At 38.8% G+C, this 19,502-nt stretch overlaps 1 protein-coding gene across 2 annotated transcripts in view; it reads right to left on the minus strand.

The window, feature by feature from the left end:
• Window positions 1–19,502, minus strand: part of CDH17 (cadherin 17) — a 62,839-nt gene that overhangs the window by 26,088 nt on the left and 17,249 nt on the right. For both annotated transcript variants that reach the window (XM_023648693.2, XM_070222300.1), the window contains exons 4-10: window positions 12,684–12,818; window positions 11,635–11,773; window positions 9,528–9,686; window positions 9,221–9,420; window positions 6,756–6,887; window positions 6,265–6,415; window positions 1,758–1,973 (exon numbers count right to left, since the gene is read on the minus strand). In XM_023648693.2, coding sequence (XP_023504461.1) covers window positions 1,758–1,973; window positions 6,265–6,415; window positions 6,756–6,887; window positions 9,221–9,420; window positions 9,528–9,686; window positions 11,635–11,773; window positions 12,684–12,818 — 1,132 coding nt within the window. The remainder of the gene's footprint in view (window positions 1–1,757; window positions 1,974–6,264; window positions 6,416–6,755; window positions 6,888–9,220; window positions 9,421–9,527; window positions 9,687–11,634; window positions 11,774–12,683; window positions 12,819–19,502) is intronic.

Consider the following 19,502-nt stretch of genomic DNA (forward strand, 5'->3'; position numbering starts at 1 on the left):
CAAAACTCAGATCAATGACACCTCTTCCAGAAAACCTTACCTACTCTCTCTCTCCACTGAGTCATCCATTGCCTTCGTGGGCTACCTTGTACATGTTTCTTGTAATTTATTTATTTACATGTCCATCTCCTCTACCAGGAGCACTCCTTGAAGACAGACACTGGGTCTTACTCATTTGTGTATCCCTAATTCCTTGAATGGTGCCTCAAACAAGATAAATGCTCAATACCTGCTGATAGAATGGATGGCTGTTGAGCGAAATTGTTAATTCATCATGGATGGGGATGATTTATTATACTCATTTCTGTTGTACCTCTTAACATAATGCTGAACATTAGGCCCTCAATATTTGCCAAATTACTAGGTTTCAAACATTTTGCATTGGGGACCTGCAAACCCCAGTTCTCTTTAGTATGTCAACATCTGTGTAAAGGAAAAAACTGTGAAGCACAGTATGAAATGATGCTCTTCTCTTCTCCACACCTATATACAGTCATGTGTCGCTTAACGACAGAAATGGATCCTGAGAAATGCATTGTCAGGTGATTTCGTCGTTGTATGAACATCATGGAGAATACTTACACGAACCCACATCGTATAGCCTACCACACACCTAGGCTCTATGATGCTAATCTTATGGGACCACTGTCATATATGTGGTCTCTCATTGACTGAAATGTCATTATGTGGCACATGACTATAATCTGTGCCTCCTAGCATAAGAATTACTGAACTTTTTGGTAATCTAGGATTCAGTACCAATTAACTCAAAGAAATATTCTTAACTTAGGAGTGTGCATTCCCCTAAAATAAGTCTGTCTCTGAGTACATGTATGTTTGCGTGTCCGTGCACACTTGTGTGAAAACGTGTGCAATTTAGGAAATCACAGTTTTCATCAGATTCTCAAAGGGTCTTGTGACTCAACTAAGATTAAGAACCACTTGCTTTGAAATTGTATAAGGAGCAGAGAAGAATATCTCCTGATACTGTCAAATGGACAACTAGAAGCTGATAGGAGATGATAAAACTTCCCAAAAGGTGCATTTTTCTTCTATTTTCATACAGTAGAATCCTTTGAGTCTGAAAGGGAGAATTGAGAAATACAATTAAGTTTCTTGTTTGTGATCACGGTGGCTGCAAGCATGTGCCTTGCCGACCTTCACCAACAGGGATCTTCATTGACGATGTGCTGTTGTGCTCTGAAATCCATCACCACATTTGCACCAGGGCCTTGCTTCCCATGGCTGCCCCCAGCCAGTAAACGAGCAAGGCAGGCAGGCTATTGCAGGCCCATTCTTAGAGATCACAGACTCCATCAACAGCCAACTTTGGACTCCCCAATGACCTTGCTGAATCTTCCTTTGCCTGCTCAGTGGTCTCTCCAGCCTTCCTTCCCTCTCTCCTTTGCTCAGAGTGAGGCTTTATTGAAGTCTGATTGCTCTGCCAGCCTTCTCTGTACCCCTTCTCATTTTTTCCTCACAGCCATTTCCTCTATTAAAACCCTTGTATGTTTAATCCTCTCTTGGCATTTGCTTCTCAGAAGACTGGAACCAGCACAGTAATTTCACCTGAGCTGTAACTCCGGCCTTTACGATGTTGGAGCAGCTGCCTCCGTGCTGCATGTGTGTTTTACATAGGAAGCAAGAACTCTTAACGGCATCCTTCTATAAAACACTCAGGCATTAGAGCAACCTAACAAATCGCAACTAGAAGGAAAGCAAGTATTTTCATTCTTGACAGCAAATGTGATACTGACCTTTGTCAGATACCTCTACTGTCAAGTGGTACTGAGGAGCATCTTGCTTTTTCAATGACTGCTTAGCTAACTGGAACATTCCTGTGTACCTTTCAACCAGAAAGAGTCCTTCTGTGGGAGACTTGGGAGACTGGTCCACAATTCTGTATACCAAAACACTGTTCATAGTATTTTCTTCATCCATATCACGGGCAACAAGAGTCCCAATACTGCTCCCTGTGGAGAAGGAAAGAAGAAAATCCATCTATTACAGGTTCCATTTAATCTATTAAAAAATTGTTTCACTGGATAAGCGGTTCTTAGAAAGCACTATAAATAACTCTGAGTAGCAGACTAAAGTTCTTAGATGTTTTGTGGTTCTTCTAACCCTTTCCACAGTGTAGTGTGTCAAATAGTGTATTTGTTGGGGCCACCATAACAAAGTACCATAGACTGGGCAGCTTTAACAATAGACATTTATTTTCTCACAGTTTCTGGAGGCTTGAGGTCTGAGATCAAGGTGTTGGCAGGGTTGGTTTCTTCTGAGACCCTTCTCCTTGGGTTGTAGATGGCTGTCTTCTCCATGTGTCTTCACATGGTCATTCCTCTGTACAGGTCTGTGTCCAGATTTCCTATTCTTAGAAGGACACCAGTCATATTGGATTAAGACCCACACTAATGACATCATTTTAATTTAATTACTTCTTTAAAGACCCTATCTCTAAATAATGGTCACCTTTGAGGTACCAGGGATTAGGACTTCACCATATGAATTTGGGGAGGACACATTATAGCCCAAAACAATTTAGCCCAAAACAAATAGTGTCCCACAAAAACTCAAGCCCACCAGCAACCCCAAATGTGACCTTGTTTGGAAGTAGGGTCTTTGCAGATGTAATCAGTTAAGGAACTTGAGATGACATCATCCTGGATTTAGAGTGGGCCCTAAATCCAGTGACTGGTGCTCTTATAAGAAAAAGAGAAGACACAGAGACACACACAGAGAAGGAGGCCATGTGAAGTAGGAGGCAGAGACTGGAGAGATGCTGCCACATGCAGCCAAGGAATGCCAGGAGCCACCAGAAGTCAGAAGAGGCAAGGAAGAATTCTCCTCTAGCTGGCACCTTGGTTTTAGACTTCTGGCCTCCAGAACTGTGAGAGAATACATTTCTGTTGTTTTAAGCCACTAAGTTTGTGGTAATTTGTTATGACCATCCTCAGACACTAATACACAAGGCTTATGGTATAAGTAATAAGGATAAGACAACTGTAGTTTGCTTCTAAGCAACTTTGTAGAACAATTGCAGAGACTGACTCACCCCAAAAAGAACACAGGGCAAAGAACAGGCATGTATTCTTTCTGCCTTGCTGTGGCTTATGCCCCTAAGTGTTTGATTCCTGTGAATGTTTCAGTCCAGGGAGTTCCAGAAGTCAGAGGCTATCACTCAGTGCTCCACTCAGGTCTGGGTGAGTTCTGATAGGTTCTGGATCCTCTTGCTCTGTGAAATGGGAACTGTGGGTTTCTCTACATGCAGCAAGAATCCCATCTTGAGGCTACAACTTGAATACACCCATTTGTGGAGTTAGATGTCACCCCTCCCCCAAATCAACTTGCATCTGCTGACTTACATGGGAATTTGGAAGGTTTTTTCTAGGGGTGGAAGGGAAGTACCTACGTTATGTCTATACTGAAGTTGGATATGTCTCATGGGTTGGGGGGGTGGGGTGCATCACGAGCAATAAGGCAGAGGAGAGTATGTATCTAGTATAGTAGGAGCTATTTCTTAATCCATCACAACCAAGTCACCTTTGTGGCACTATGTGTCTTTGTAAGAAAAGTACTTGTGTGCTGGAATGAAAGAGTGTGTTCCTAAATTCTGTGATCCTTCGGTGTCTAAGCAGCCCTACTTTGGACCTTTCCCATTAGCAAGTGAGCATAACAAAGAAGACACTTCTTCTCTCATTCCATAGGAAACGTTAGCTGTCAGAGGCACCATAAGAATGGTTAACATCAATGACCAGGGGATTTCCAGTAGAGGATGTCGCTCAGTGGGAGCAGAGAACTTTGTGGATGAGCCACAAGTGAAAGGAATGCCATGTTCCCGAGTGACGGAGGCTAGGAACAAGTGGCAGCCCAAATTGATTCAGGGGTATATACGTGAACTCTAGGGGCACTCAGAAATACTTTAGGGCTGTGGGAGTTTTATGAGAGGGTAAACTTCCTGTATGAACTTGTAGGACTTGGTAGAAAGTGGGATTTCAAAGTTAATGTTGACATTGCTAAGACTTGGGGACAAGTCCCACAAGGTTCTGGTTAATACAAGACACAAAATAGGAGAATATAAACATACTTAGAAATAATTTAGCATTTTACTGAGCTGGATAATAAGCTCCCAAAGGTTAGAGGCATTGTTTTGCACCTCTTTTAGGCTGCCTTTATGGACCAGACTCAATTAACCTGTGTTGATTTATAACAATTCCTGGTCCATTCCTGCTCCATGAAGCCCACCATTCAAGACTTTGCAAAATATAGTTAGAAAATAAATTCTCACTTTTAGAGAGGCAAATAGCATACTAAGCCCCTGAACAATTTATCCTATCAAAAATGACTTCCTAACCAGTCTCAGAAAACTAGTACTGTCCTCTTCCCAAATGATGTAAGCAGCCTCTAAAATGGCTCCCACAATCCCCCACCTCCTGATAGTGATGCCTTGGTGTAACCCCATCCTTTGGAGTGTGGGCTGAGCCTAGTGACTTGCTTCCGACAGAATACGGCAAAAGTGATGAGATGTCAGTTCCAAGATTATGTTGTAGAAAGACTCACTTCCATCGTGCTCACCATTTTTCAATCTCTCTCTCTCTCTGAATCAAAGGTACCCAGCTGAGCTGCACTCAGATTCCTGACTCACAGAAACTGCGAGATAATAAATGTTTGTTGCTTTAAGCTGCTAAGTTTAGAGGCAGTTTGTTATGTAGCAATAGATAACTAACACATTAAATGTTAGGCCCTATACAAAGAGACTTGAGGTAGCATCTAGAAATGTCTTCAAAGTTTTTTGCCTTCATTTCCATCACAGACCATCCCAGATTTTCAAAAACGATGATGCCACAAGTGTTGCTTGGCTATTGTCACACATTCCATTGTTAGGCAACTGTCACTGTTAAAAGATTCTTCCTTATAATTAACTAAAATCCTTCAAGTTGTCATTTAACACTTCTTGCTGCAGCAAGAATTGGAATAAATGAAAAAGAGAGGACCTACGCAGAACACACTGACAGTGGGCAGCCTGCATATGACTCCTGACAGCAAGAAATTAAAAAAAGAGCATTGAACAAGCAAGCCAGGCAGGCAGTGTCCACCAAGCCTCCAGGAGAGCACCCACTGTGTCAAAAGTGTGGCAAGGGGCTGGCCCCATGGCATAGTGGTTAAGTTCGGCATGCTTGCTTCGGCAGCCCAGATTTGCAGGTTCAGATCCCAGGCACAGGCCTACACCACTAGTCAGCCATGCTGTGCTGGCAACTCACACATAAAGTAGATGAAGATTGGCACAGATGTTAGCTCAGGGCTAATCTTCCTCAGGAAAAAAAAAAAAAGTGTGGCAGGAAGAGTAGAGAGATCAAAAGAAAATGAAGAGAATGCCCACAACTCACGTGAAGATCTGCCTTTGTGGGCAGCAAAGCCTTAGGAATGGCCGTCATAAAAGGTTGCTCACCTTGTAAGCCTCTGAAACTTACATAATACTACAGACAAAAGCATTTCAAGAAATGCCAGCCCACTCAGCCAATGGGCTCAACATCAAGGAGTAATAGACAAGAGTTGTCCCAAATCCAGGGAAGTCATAAAACTCCCAGAATTCATAATGTTCTCATAGTAGTTGTCCCTATACAAAACTAAAGCTATTATGAGACACAGTGAAAGGAAACAAAGCAAGTCAAGAACAAATGGGCAAAAACAGGTAGGACTTGAACTTCAACTACCAGTCCCCTGAACTATTGTCAGCTTCCTAGGGAGAGAGGATCAAAGATCAAAAGTCTTCTAATTGTAGTGCTTGCTTACTGCAGGGTATCTGACATTGGGTATAAATGTTTATTTAAATTATTCAGCAAATTTGATGAGATTTTATCTATTGCTGAGTTTATTAGAGGGCAAATAATCTATGGGAAAACCTTTCAAATGAGACAACCTTATATCTGTATACAGAATGCTGATGTACGTGGTTATGGTGTTAGTGGTAGTGGTAAGGATGGTTGTAGTAACAGTAATGGTAGTAACAGTAATAGTAGTGGTAGTGGCAGTGGTAGTCATAAAAGCTCCAGTTTAAGAACACTACCAGATATTGTCTGAGCTGAAATACTGTACCTATGTGAGTCCCGAGGTGCCTTCCAGCTCTATGCCAAACTAGACCTGAATAACTGATTCCCGATCAAGTCTACTTGCCCACCTTTTACTAGACAGAGAAGAGAAAGGGATTACAGAGCTAACATAGGAAGGACAGTTACAAGGCTTTGAACAGGTCTTATTTCTTACCTATTTTTTCATTCTCCTGGACCTCAAACACAGTCACTGGAGATGGACACATAGGTGGATTATCATTAATGTCTTTAACTTTCACATCAATTTGCAGTGGGTATGAAAGGGGTTTTCCATGTTCATCCTTTGCAACCGCATAAAAAACATACTACAACAGGAAGATCAGAGTTAAGATGCGATCCCTCATCATCCCTTTTGTCAGATACGACTCTCATCATCCCCTTCAAAAGGCAAACAAAACAGCTGTTTCATTTGCCCTCTTATTTTCAATTCACTTAGAACTGAGAAATGAGAAAAAATCAAGTGGGATGATTTGTGGGGAAATTATCACGTCTTTGAGAGCAATAATTTGCTAGGGTGCAGAACACAGTTTCAGGGTACTTGGTTGTGGTCGTCGTTGTTTAAGTAAAATCAATTCTGCTCTTAGCTGTCCATGGGCATTTGGACTTTGTCCTGTCATCTGTGAAACTTCTCCCAGTTTTACTCACTGAATCCTTTTCTTCTCGGTCCAATGGGTGAGTCACATAAATATCTCCTTCCTGGTCAATTGAAAATGGGAATCTTGGCAGCTTCTCCTTGTCAGCTAAGGAGTATTGTGCACCTGGCTCATTCCACCGCACCTACAGGGCCCAAAGTGAGTTGTGAGGAAAGATAAATCTAGACTAAGAACTGGAAAGGAAATAAACAATTTTCTCGTTCTCCATTTGAAATTTCTGACAACCTTGTTTGCACATCTGTGGTTTCTTACAACTGCTAAATTATGTTTCATTTTCAACTTAAAATAAGTTTTTTTTCTTTTTTACCAAGTTTTACTGTTCAATAAAAGCACATAGGGGTATTTTTCTTCTCCAAAGCAATTCTTTGTAAACTCTCTAAAGAGTTTGTGGGTTGTTCTTTTGGAAGTCTGATTGTGAAGGCATCATATCCATGAAACATTAACTTAAGAAACAAATGTACTTTGTAGCTGGCATTACCTGAGGACTAAGCCATGATGTCTGATGAGCTCCTAAAACTCACCAATGAAGGTGATAACAGCAATAGGAGAGACTTCAAACTTTTCTTCATGCCCTTATTAAGCAAGACAAATGATACACAAATAAGGCACATTCCTCCCTTTAGCCTTAAAGACTTCAGGTATAAGAATAATTGCCAACTCCTAGCATTGTTTTTTAAACAACTTGTCAAAAAATAAATAAATAAACTCAATAGTAAGACCAGTCTACTTGCTACAGAGAGACCCTGGCCTCTCTGACATTCCAATACTAATAATAACACTTATTGGAGGTTACCATACTCCAGATAAAATTCTAAACACTTTTAAGTATCATCTCATTATATCCTCAAACAGCCCCATGAGGTAGAGACTATGCTATCCCCACTTTATAAATGAGGAAACTAAGACACAGAAAGTTTAAAGGACTTGCCCAAGGTCCTCAGGCTATTTGAAACTTCCACACTAACCTACTCTCTCAGACCAGCCTGGGAAGGGTCTCAAGTACACCACTTAGTTATTTTAGCACCACCACACTCTGTCCGAGCCAAAGATCACGCTCTGGGTTGTAAGCAAGCTCCCCTTGTGCCCTAAAAATTCAGTCCAAGTTCTCCTCTCTTGAGCCAACCCTCTCCACTCTTTTTCCTGGGTTTCAAGACACCCAAAGCACTTTCCCTAGGCCTGGATATTGGGTGTCGCACCCCAAAATTCCTTTTCTTTGACAGCCCTGAGAGCCAACAAGCATATGCATTCTTTTTAGCATTTACAAGTCCCTTTTGGGATAACTTAAATAATAAATAAGACTTCAGTAAAGGCCCCAAGTCTGAAATTCTCACAGTAGTAAGCCCTAACACACTTTCTTAGCAGGTACAGCAGAATACCTCTTGCTTTTATTCTTTTTTTTCCTGAAAGTGACATTCATTAACTCAGCATTCAATAAATAAAAATCCTTTTAGGTTAGACAATAGATATGATGGGATGGTCCACTCCACGGCCCCTTAACAACAGCAGTGTCATTTAAAAAAAATCTTAGGGGAACTACTGAGACTTTCTCATAATAGAACTACCTTTTATCTACTTTCACAGACATTACCTCTCAGTTAATCTTCACAACTCAAAGAAGTATTATTATCTCCATTTTATTGATGATAAGTTGGGGCTCAGAATAGTTAAATGACATATTCGTGATCAGTCATTAAAGTAGTAGAACAAGGGTGTTTGGGTTATCTGCTTCCAAATCCAGTGCTCTCTCACTAACCCACAGATTTCATGTCAAGGAGCCTCCTGATCTTTCAGAATAGATCAGACCTGTGTGGAGTCCAGAGCGGATTTCCAGGAGCTAAGAAGGAAGGGACCCAGGGTGAGAACACCAGCCATGGGGGTGGGAAGGTGGGAGCATTTGAATGGAGAGGAGAAGTACACACAGGAGATGGAGTTGGGGGAAGGGTGGTCTCCGAGGGCCAAGGTTGCCTACTCGACTCTCACTTTTGCCAGTCCTGTCTCTGTCCCTAGCTGTGATAGGATGAATCTATTGAAGAGAGATTTTTCCCAGGAAAATAAGAAGCAGCCTTTTAAAAATGTTTACAACAACATATTCAAATCATGTCCATGTACATGATGCATGCACCATATACAACCCACTCTTCTGCAACCACATCGCAGACTCCTGACGGGGAACAACAAACGTCAGTGGTATCTACTTGGACGGTGAAGGTGAGCGAAGTTCTGTTTTAAAGATCAAATATACATATGAATCCAAGTTGGTAAAGTCCAGAGTTTAGCCATAATGGTAAACTCCAGAGACAGGGCCAGAGACTTTGTCTATTTAGTTTGCTTTATAATTATGCTATGCAAAAACAGACCTAAGAAATTTATCAGTGAAGACCATGAGGGTGGGCCTCTACAAAGTGAGGCCACTTATCTTTAGTAGTAGGCTCTAAACATTCGCTCCTTGGACACTACCTGAGTGATTTTGATGGGGTGAGGATCAGTTGAGTTTTCTACAATCTCCACAGTCTCTGGCGCTTTCCAAATATTCTCCTTCACCATAATATCCACAGATGTGCTGTCACTGAAGGAATTCTCAATCTGACCTCCCATGTCCTTCACTGAGACCACCAAATTGTAGGAAGGATTCTTAACAGGATCCAATTCCCGAGATCCTATGGGAAGTAGGAGAAAAGAGAAAAGGAAATGTCTCTGAAGGTGACACAGATCTAGGTCCCTTTTTCTGACTCAGACAGTCCTACGAATGCATCACTTGACTTACCTTCTACGGTAAGTGAAATCCCCCCTGTTTTGTTGTTGATCTGAAAGTACATGACATTGTTGATCTTGGGAAGCTGAAGGACAATTTGATAAATCAGCTGGCCATTGGGAGTGGCTGGATCATCCAGGTCTGTAGCATTGACATACATAAAGGGCTTTCCTGTTTAACAAAACATACCCAGAAAAAATGAAAAAGATATTAATTGAAACCCAAATCAACTATAGCCATTTTTGCCTTCTAAAAGGCAGAGATAGAATGGGGGAAGGTGCCATAATTCACACCACTGGGGAAATAAATCTTTATCATGCTCCCTTCCCCAAGGATGGGGTTTCTCAAAGTATGGTTCAGGGACCTCTAGCGGTCTTTGAGACTGTTTTTAGGGTTGATGCTGTCAAAATTCATATGTGTGTAAAAGAGTCACTCAAAGCACAAGATAATTCAATGGATTTTAGCATGAAGGAGTATCAAAGAAAGCATTGATGTGGTTTCAGATTCACATTGCAACCAGCCTTTAAGAAACCACTACTTGTTGAGTTTTGGTATACTACCAAAGCATATCCACAGTTATCTGAAAATGCTATCACAACACTTTCCCTTACCAACTACATATCTGTGTGAGGCGAGTTTTTCTTTATACGCTTCAACCAAAAGAGCACATGACAACAGAACAAATGCAGAAACAGACATGAGAATCCAACTGTTTTCAATTAATCCAAACATTAAAGACATTTGCAAAGATTAAAACAATGCCGTTCTTTTTAATAACTCTTTTTGTCTTTGAAAATACAGCTATTTTTCATTAAAATATATTTATTATTATGTAAAGTGAAATAATAAATATTTTAATGTCTCAGTTTTAATTTCTAATATGATAAATATTGATGGATATAACCTGTGATGTACAAGGGCCGACTCATGAGAGCCAATTGCTAAATTTCAAGAAATTTTGTAAGCCAATTATTAACACCACTGGTAGCTTAAAATAGGCCATGGAAGGAGCATTTATACCACAGAAATTGGCAAATACTACAAATCAGGGCTTTTTCCTCTGGAGAGACAGCTGTTAAACATTCACCAGCACACCACTGGATATAATCCACAAATCCAAAAGTTTTTTGGAGTCTTTAAAATTTTTAAGAGAATATAGCCCTGAGACCAAAAACTTTGAGAAGCACTGGTCTAGAAGATCCTATTGGTGAAGAGAGAAAAAGTAAGACCTGGAATATTCTTATTTAGCAGAGTTTATTAGTGACAGAGTTGGTGAAATCGCTCCACGTAATAAAGCAAAAGAAATATTTTTCCTGAGTTACTGGAAGTTGGCATTGAAGAATGAGAGGTAGAGAAGATCAAGTAACATAGAGGGAAACTTAACAGTGCATTAATGGAAATGGCCAAGAGTCTTTCTGAGAACTTGGAAGTCTAATAGTCATGTTTATTTTGTGCACTGTTATGACGTGATGCTCCTTCATCTCCCCAAATCTCCAGCAAAGTTTGCAGCACACCCCTATGTCTTGATGAGAGGCTTGTGTAGAAATGAAAGGTAGAAGAATAGTGCAGTGATGAGCCACAGCTAGGAGATAGAAGAGAAGAAAACAAACTAGGAGCCAGCAGTGACCACGAGAATGTAGATTTCTGGGAGAACGTACGAGAATGAGCTCACCTTTCCAGCCTATTCTAGAGAGTTCTAGAGCTCTAAGGTATTCTAAAGCTCATCCTAGAATAGTGGCTCTCAACCGGGAGTGATTTTTCCCCCAGGTGACATTTAGCAGTGTCTGAAGACATCTTTTTTGTCACAACTTGGGGGGGAGGTATTGCTACTGGCATCTAGTGAGATGTCATGGATGCTGCTAAACATCCTATGATGCACAGAACAGACCCTGACAAAGAAAGAGTTATCATGTCCCAGATGCCAACAGTGCCAAGGTTGAGAAACCATGCCCTAGAGCAATGGGGATAATAAAACAACTCCTAGAGATTGCTGTGAAATTTAAGGAAGATAGTAAGTCCTTAATGAGTGATAGCTGCAGCAGTTAGCCACACAAATCTGCCCCTTCTGCCTGATACTCCGCCATCTTTCCGAAAATATCTCCAGGCTCCTGCCTATTACCTGGGCGAGAATTCTGCCTTACAGAGCCTTCATACTTTGACTGGAGAAACATGGGTCGATTGTCATTGATGTCCTTCACTTCTACGGTGATGTGGACGGGGCCATCCACTGTAGCTCCATGAGCATCCAAGGCTGAAACCTGATGGCAAAAGGAAAGGGAAACTACCTTGGTGAGTCTGGAATTCATACCACACACCCAAAAGTCACTTGAAAGAAATTAGAGTTCAAAAGAACCAATAAGCTAGTGACTGTAGGGGAGAAAAACACTCATAAATGCCCAGATTTGGAGCTGCTAAAACAGGGGCCCTATCAGCTAAATCTGGTTAATCATGACTTCATTTTTCTAGCAGTGGGGTATGCTGGACACTGGACATGCTTCTTTTCTAAACAGTGGAAGTCAGTGAAATAAGAACACTTTGATCCTTGAGGTTATGGAAGTGCCATGTCCTCTTACAGAGCCACTTTAGTGATCAACCTGCAGAGCCAATAGCAGAAGGTACTAGACAGAAAGCATCTGGCTTGCCCTTTTCTTCCCACAATTAGCTCTCGTCCATTCCTGGGTATTCAGATACCAATCACGAAAACTAAGAGAAGAGAGGCAGAAGGATATCTTTAGTCTGCCTCTGACTGCTGGTTACTTCTGCTTCTTGAAGGCCCAAAGGAGTTCCATTCCAGCACTTATGCTGCCTTCTTTGTTGGTCCAGAGCCTGAACACTAGCCATTGGGAGATAATAGTAAAATATCAGAGAAGTGTTGGCTTGGCGTTGATCCAGTTGCCTGAGTATAACCATACTTGATGAGTAATGCCATCTGAAAGCCTGGCAATGTAAATTGGGTTACTCTGGTCAAAAATCCTAAGGAAGAAGGCATCTTTGCCGTACCCCTCTGTAGTTGGTGAAAATGGACAAATGAGGTTTGGAAAGCATGTCATTAATGTCAGGAGAGCTTTTACAGGATTCTACGCAAAGGATGAACATGTCAGTCATAATTCCAGGACAAGGGTGCTCAGAGAGGTTTGAGTTAGAACCCTTTGTCTGGTCTCAATTCACCTCAAGCTTGTGAACAGCTCTTGTTTCCCTGTCCAGGGTTCCGTTGTGATATAGAAGTCCATCTGGTTGTATATGAAATATGCCATCTGTCTCCCCAGTTAGTTTGAAAGTCACAGCAGGAGGATTGGCCTTAAACTAGAAAAAGCAAAAATCAGATTAGGTTGTAAAGAAAAACAATGTTGTGGGATTTATAGAAAGTTACCAATTTCAGGCAACATTTTCTTTTGTACAACCACTAAATAAATTCTTAGCTTTTAAAGTAATATATTCTAAAAGTTTGCTTGCACATTAACTAGTTAACATTCAAAATACATTTCCCTCAAGAAACAATATATGATATAATTCAATACATTGACAAAAGCCAATTGATTATTTAAATTGCAGCTGGAGTTAGATTAGATTTTTCTGGGAATATCTAAAAGCTATAACATTACTAGCTTCTAAGAAACATTAAAAAGGGTAGCTTTATTGCTAAGATAAAAAAGATGTAATTTAGTACTTCCAAAATGGTGACAAAAATTGCAACATTTTAATATTAAGGGAAAAAGTTTTAAAGTGGCCTTAACTTGATAAGGTTCTATATGACAACCTCTTAATCATTTTTTCAGAAGTGAAGAAAATATCAATGATTGTTCATGGAATAGCTACAGCACTTTTAAGACTACAAGTATAAAAAATTCACAAAAAGTTAAGTAGACATAAAAGTTATTCCAGCTCATTAATCATTTTTAATATATTTTTGTTAACAAATTAAAAATCAATCAATGTTGTAAAGGATGTAAAGAAACACAAATATTATTGCTGGAAATGTAAATCAGTAAAATTCTTTTGGAAATAACTTGAGGCATAAAATGTTTGTAGCCTTTGATAGCAGCTATTACTACACAGAATTTATCCCAAGGAAATATTTTTTAAATAGTAAGCTACATGCTTGTAGTATAAACAGCCTTACTTATAAAACTGGTAAAGTTGAAAATTCCTAAATGGTCAAAAAAGAAAGATGATGAAATTATTATAGCACATAAACTTGATAGAATTTTAATCATTAAAATGTTCATTCTAGGGGGCCAGCCCCACAGCCGAGTGGTTAAGTTCGTATGCTCTGCTTCGGTGGCCCAGGGTTTCACCAGTTCAGATTCTGGGCACAGACCTAGCACCACTCATCAAGCCATGCTGTGGCGGTGTCCCACATAGCACAACCAGAAGGACCTACAGCTAGAATATACAACTATGTAATTGGGGGGCTTTTGGGGAGATGAAAAAGAAAAAAAAGATTGGCAACAGATGTTAGCTCAGGTGACATCTTCAAAAAAAAACTTCATTCTATAAAATATGAAGTAGCATTAAAAAAATGATATGATGCAAAGTCACAAAAGGAGAATATGGGAGTATATAAGAATGTAAAAGAATACAAGAGTGAATCCAGACTATGATTGTAACAGTACCAAAGGTATTCACATCAGTGGGCAAGAAATAGAATTTTTTAAAAAGTTGATACGTTAAGTAGGTAGGACTGTAGGTGGATAATTTTTTATGAGTGTTTTCTTGTTGATATTGTGTTGTTTATAGAATAAAGTGTCATCATTTTGTGTTTTACTTTAAAGTCCTGGACATCAGTGGGAAAGGGGGAGTAAACATCTGCAAAAAACTTTCCCTCCATAAAAGCAATGAGAAACTGGAAAAATTGCAAATATCAACTTTTTCAGGACCTTGGAAATTAGGCAAATGCTTGCAAAATCCAAGGAGTGTTTACTTAAGAAAACTACTGACTATCAGTAAGAACAAAGCTTTGTGGTTACTTTGACTTGCCCTAATTCCATTGTCCTTTCTCAAGAAATTCAATAGCTTTAAAACCAACAACCTCACAATCACAGTACTATGGAGGGGGCAGAAGGGGTTTGCAGTGTCCCAAAGGCCCCATCCCAAGAGAACTGTTATTATCTGACCTATCTGGAAGTTCCCTGGAAATACCTACTCACAGGGCTTGTCCGTATTTGACCTAACTCAGAGCTCACTCACTGCAAACAATTTTTCTCCTGGGGAATTTGTTGAAAATAATCATCAGAAATCGGTTAACATTGCAGCTGCCTGAGGCAGCGATAACAGTTGATGCAAACAAGAAGATGATAAAAAAACTTAAAAGGTAAATCTTGGGAACGAGATGTCCCCAGGAGGAACTGAAAATCTCTAATATGGAGATTTTCCTGGAAGTATAGAAGGCCACATTCATGAGTAGTGCTGTGCACATGCCCAGGAAAGATATGAAAAGGCCCTAATCTCTCGCCTCTGGCTGACCTTGAGGCTCTGCACAGGCAGGAAATGATGGCTAAGGCAGAGTTGTAGACTGCCTACCATATTCTTGAAGGTGTGCCCCAATATGCACACAGAGCCCCTTGGCAAATGCTGGAATACTTATTGGTTCAAGACTTTTAAGGAAATCTCAGTTCAGTCATTAGCCAACTGGGCAGAGACTTCAATGGCCACACATGACAAAGAATACAGGCTTTATAGAATTAGTTTGGGAAAATCTTCGAACAAACAAACAGCAACAACAACAAACCCTGGGAAGAGGAAGGGATATCATTTCTAGAGTTGCCACATCACATTATTTAAAATGCCCAGCTTTCAAGAAATGATTATGAGACATGCAAATGAAAAGAAAGTAAGGTCCATATACGGGAAAAAAAGCAATCAATAGAAATTGTCCTCAAGGAAGCCCAGAAGTTAGACTTAATAGATAAGGACTTTATCTATTTTAAATGGGTTTAAAAACTACAGAAACCATCTCTAAAGAACTAATGCAAACTATGAGAATAATGTCTCACCAAATAAAGAATATCCATAAAGACACAGAAATTGTTTTTTTTAAAAAACAAATAAGAATTCTGGAGTTGATAAATATAACTGAAATGAAAAATTCATTAGAAAGGGCTCAACGGTAGATCTGAGCTAACAGAAGAAAGAATCAATGAACATGATAATAGATCAATTGAGAATATCCACTCTGAAGAACAGAAAGAAAAAAGAATGAAGAAAGATTAACAGAACCCTAGAGACCAATGGAACACCATCAAGCAAACACATCCATAATGGGAGTCATAGAAGGAAAGGAAAGGAAAGAAAAGGGCAGAAAGATTATTTGAAGAAAGAATGACTAAAAACTTTCCATATTTGAGAAAAACATTAATCTACACATCAAAGTTCAATGAACTCCAAATATGGTAAACTTAAAGAGACCCAAACTTAGACACAACATAATCATAATCTTTGTCTTTCAAAGAGAGAATCTTGAAAGTGCAGACACTCATCACATACAAGGGATCCTCAATAAAATGAACAGCTGGTTTCTCACAGAGGCCTGAAGGCAATGGAATGATGTCTTCACTGTGCTGGGGAAAAAAAGACTGACAACTAAGAATTGTATATCTAACAAAACTATCCTTCAAAATGAGGGTGAAATTAAACTATACTACTATTTTAAGTACGCTTCTTTTTTTGGTGAGGAAAATTGGCCCTGAGCTAACATCTGTTGCCTATTTTCCTCTATTTCCTTTCTCCCCAAAGCCCCAGCACACAGTTGTACATCCTACTTGTAAGTCATTCTAGTTCTGCCATGTGGGATGCCACCACAGCATGGCTTGGTGAGAGGTGTGTAGGTCCACACCCAGGATCTGAACCAGTGAACCCCAGGCCACTGAAGTGGAGCACATGAACTTAACCACTTAGCCACAGGGCCAGCCCTGACTATATACTACTATTTTAAAACACAGACTTTAAGACAAATTGTTACTAGAGACAAAAAAGGACATTGTATAATGATACAAGGGTCAATCCATCAAGAGACTATAGCAATTATAAACATATATGCACCTAACAACAGATCCCAAGATACATGAAGTAAAAAATGACAAAGGAAAAATAGACAATTCAACAAGAATAGTTGGTGACTTCAAAACTTCATTTCAATAATAGATGTAACAAATAGAAAATCAAAAAGGGAACAGAAGACTTGAATAACACTATAAACCAACTAGAAGCTAACAGACATTTAAAGAACACTCCATCCAACAAAAGCCTAATTCTTCTCAAATGTAGGTGGAACATTTTCCAGGATACATCATATTAGGCCATAAAACAAGTCTCAATAAATTTTAAAGAACTGGAATCATACAAAATATGTTCTCTTTTCACAATGCAATGAAATTAGAAACCAATAACAGCAGGAAATTTGGGAAAATCAAGTATGAGGAAATAGCAAGACACTCTAATAACCAACAGGTTAAAGAGGAAATTAAAAGAGAAATTAGAAAATAATTTTTGATGAGTGAAAATGAAAACACAGGATACCAAACCTTATGGGATGCACATTAAACAGTACTTAGAAGGAAATCTATAGCTGTAAATTCCTTTAAAAGAAAAGTCTCAAATCAATAATCTTCCACCTTTAGAAACTATAAAAAGGTGAATAAACTAACTCCAAAGCAAGTAGAAAGAAGTAAAGGTTAGAGAGGAATTTAATGAAATAGAGAATACAAAAGCAATGGAGAAAATTAACAAAACCAAAAGTGGGTTTTTTGAAAAGATCAACAAAATTAACAAATCTTCAGCTGGACTTACCAAGAGAAAAAAAGAGACAGGATTCAGGTAGCTATAATCAGGAAGGTACAAGGGGACATCACTACCAACCTTACAGAGGTTAAAAAGGATTAAAGAGAATACTATAAGAAATTGTTTTTCCACAAATTAGACAACCTAGATGAAATGGATGAATTCTTAGACATACAAAAACTGCCAAACTTGACCAAAGAATAAACAGAAAATATGAATAGAACTATAACAACTAAAGAGATTTAGTCAGTAATCAAAAGTTTCCTGCTAAGGAAAGCCCAAGACCAGATGACTTCACTGGTAAATTCTACCTAACATGTAAAGAAGAATTAACACCAAACCTTCACAAATCCTTCCAAAGAATAGAAGAGCAAGGAACACTTTCCAACTCATTCTATGAGGCCAACATCATCCTCACATGCAAACCAGAAAACACAGCACAATAAAAATACAGCCCAATATCTCTTATGAATATAGACACAAAAGTCTTCAACAAAATACTAGCAACCTGAATCCAGCAACACATGGAAAGGATTATATACCATGACCAAGTGGAATTTATCCCAGAATACAAGGCTGGTTCAACATATAAAAATCAATTAATTTAATACCCAATATCTCAATAGAGCCAGAAAATCATTTGACATAATCCAACATCCTTTCATGATAAAAAAAAAAAAAAATACTCCACAAACTAGGAATAGAAGCTAACTTCCTCAAGCTGATAAAGGGCATCTAAGAAAACCCCACAGCTAACGTTATACTTAAAGGTGAAAAACTGAAAGCTTTCCCCTTAAAATCGGGAATAAGAAAAGGAAGTCCAATCTTGCCACTTCCATATAACATTGCACTGATTGTCCTATAAAGAACAATTAGTCAAGAAAAAGAAATAAAAGGCATCCAGATCAGAAAGAAAGAAGTAAAATTCTCTCAGATGACGTGAACTTATATATGGAAAATCCTAAGGAATCTAAAAGAAACTTTTATTACAGTTAATAAATGAGTCCACTAAGGTTGTAGGATAAAAGATCAATATACAAAATCAATTATATTTCTATACACTAACAAAGAACAATCTGAAAATGATATTAAGAAAACAATTCCATTTATAATAGGATCGAAAAGAATAACATACTTCAGAGTAAATTTAACCAAAGAAATAAAAGATATGTAAACTGAAAACTATAAAACATTGTTGAAAGAAATTAAAGAAAATCTAAATAAATGGAAAAATATCCCATGTTCAAGGACTGAAAAATTTAATATTGTTGAGATGATAATATTTCCCAAGTTAAAATACTGATTCAACAAAATTCCTATCAAAATTACAGTTGTCCTGTTCGTAGGATTGACAGGCTGATCCTAAAATTCACGTGGAAATGTAAGAGACCCAGAACAGCCAAAACAATCTCGAAGAAGAAGAACAAAATCGGAGGACTTAACACTGCAGGATTTCAAAACTTACTACAAAGCTGCAGTATTCAAGAGAGCACGGCACTGGCAGAAGAACAGACATTTAGATCAACGGAATCAAATCAGGAGTCAGAAAACAAACTTTTACATTCATAGTCGATTAATTTCTGACGAAATGCTAAGATAATTCAATGGGGAAAGAATAATGTTTTCAACAATTGGTGCTGAAGCCACTGGATGTCCACATACAAAGAAATGAAGTTAGACGCCTCTCTCACGCCACACACAAAAATTAACTAAAAATAGATTAAAGGTCTAAGTGTAAGAGCTAAAACTATAAAACTCTAAGAAAAAACACAGGTATAAATCTTCATGACTCTGGTTAGGCAATAGCTTCTTAGATGTGACTTCAAAAGCACACTCAACAAAAAGTAATAATTTGGACTTCATCAACATTAAAAGCTTTTGCGCTTCAAATGGCACTATCAAGAAAGTGAAAAGATAACTTATAGAGTGTGAGAAAATATTTGCAAATTATCTATCCAATAAGGAACTGTATGCAGAAAATATAAAGAACTCTTACAATAAAGACAAATAACCCAATTTAAAAATAGGCAAAAGATTTGAATAGACATTTCTCCGAAGAAGATATACCAATAACCAATAGGCACATGAAAAGATACTCAACATCATTAGCCATTAGGGAAAGGCAAGCCCAAACCACAAAGAAATAGCACTTCAAACCTACTAGGATAGTTATAACAAAAAACACAGATAATAACAAGCATTGGCAAGGAG

Source organism: Equus caballus, chromosome 9 (assembly GCF_041296265.1).
Source record: "Equus caballus isolate H_3958 breed thoroughbred chromosome 9, TB-T2T, whole genome shotgun sequence".
Lineage (NCBI taxonomy): Eukaryota > Metazoa > Chordata > Mammalia > Perissodactyla > Equidae > Equus > Equus caballus.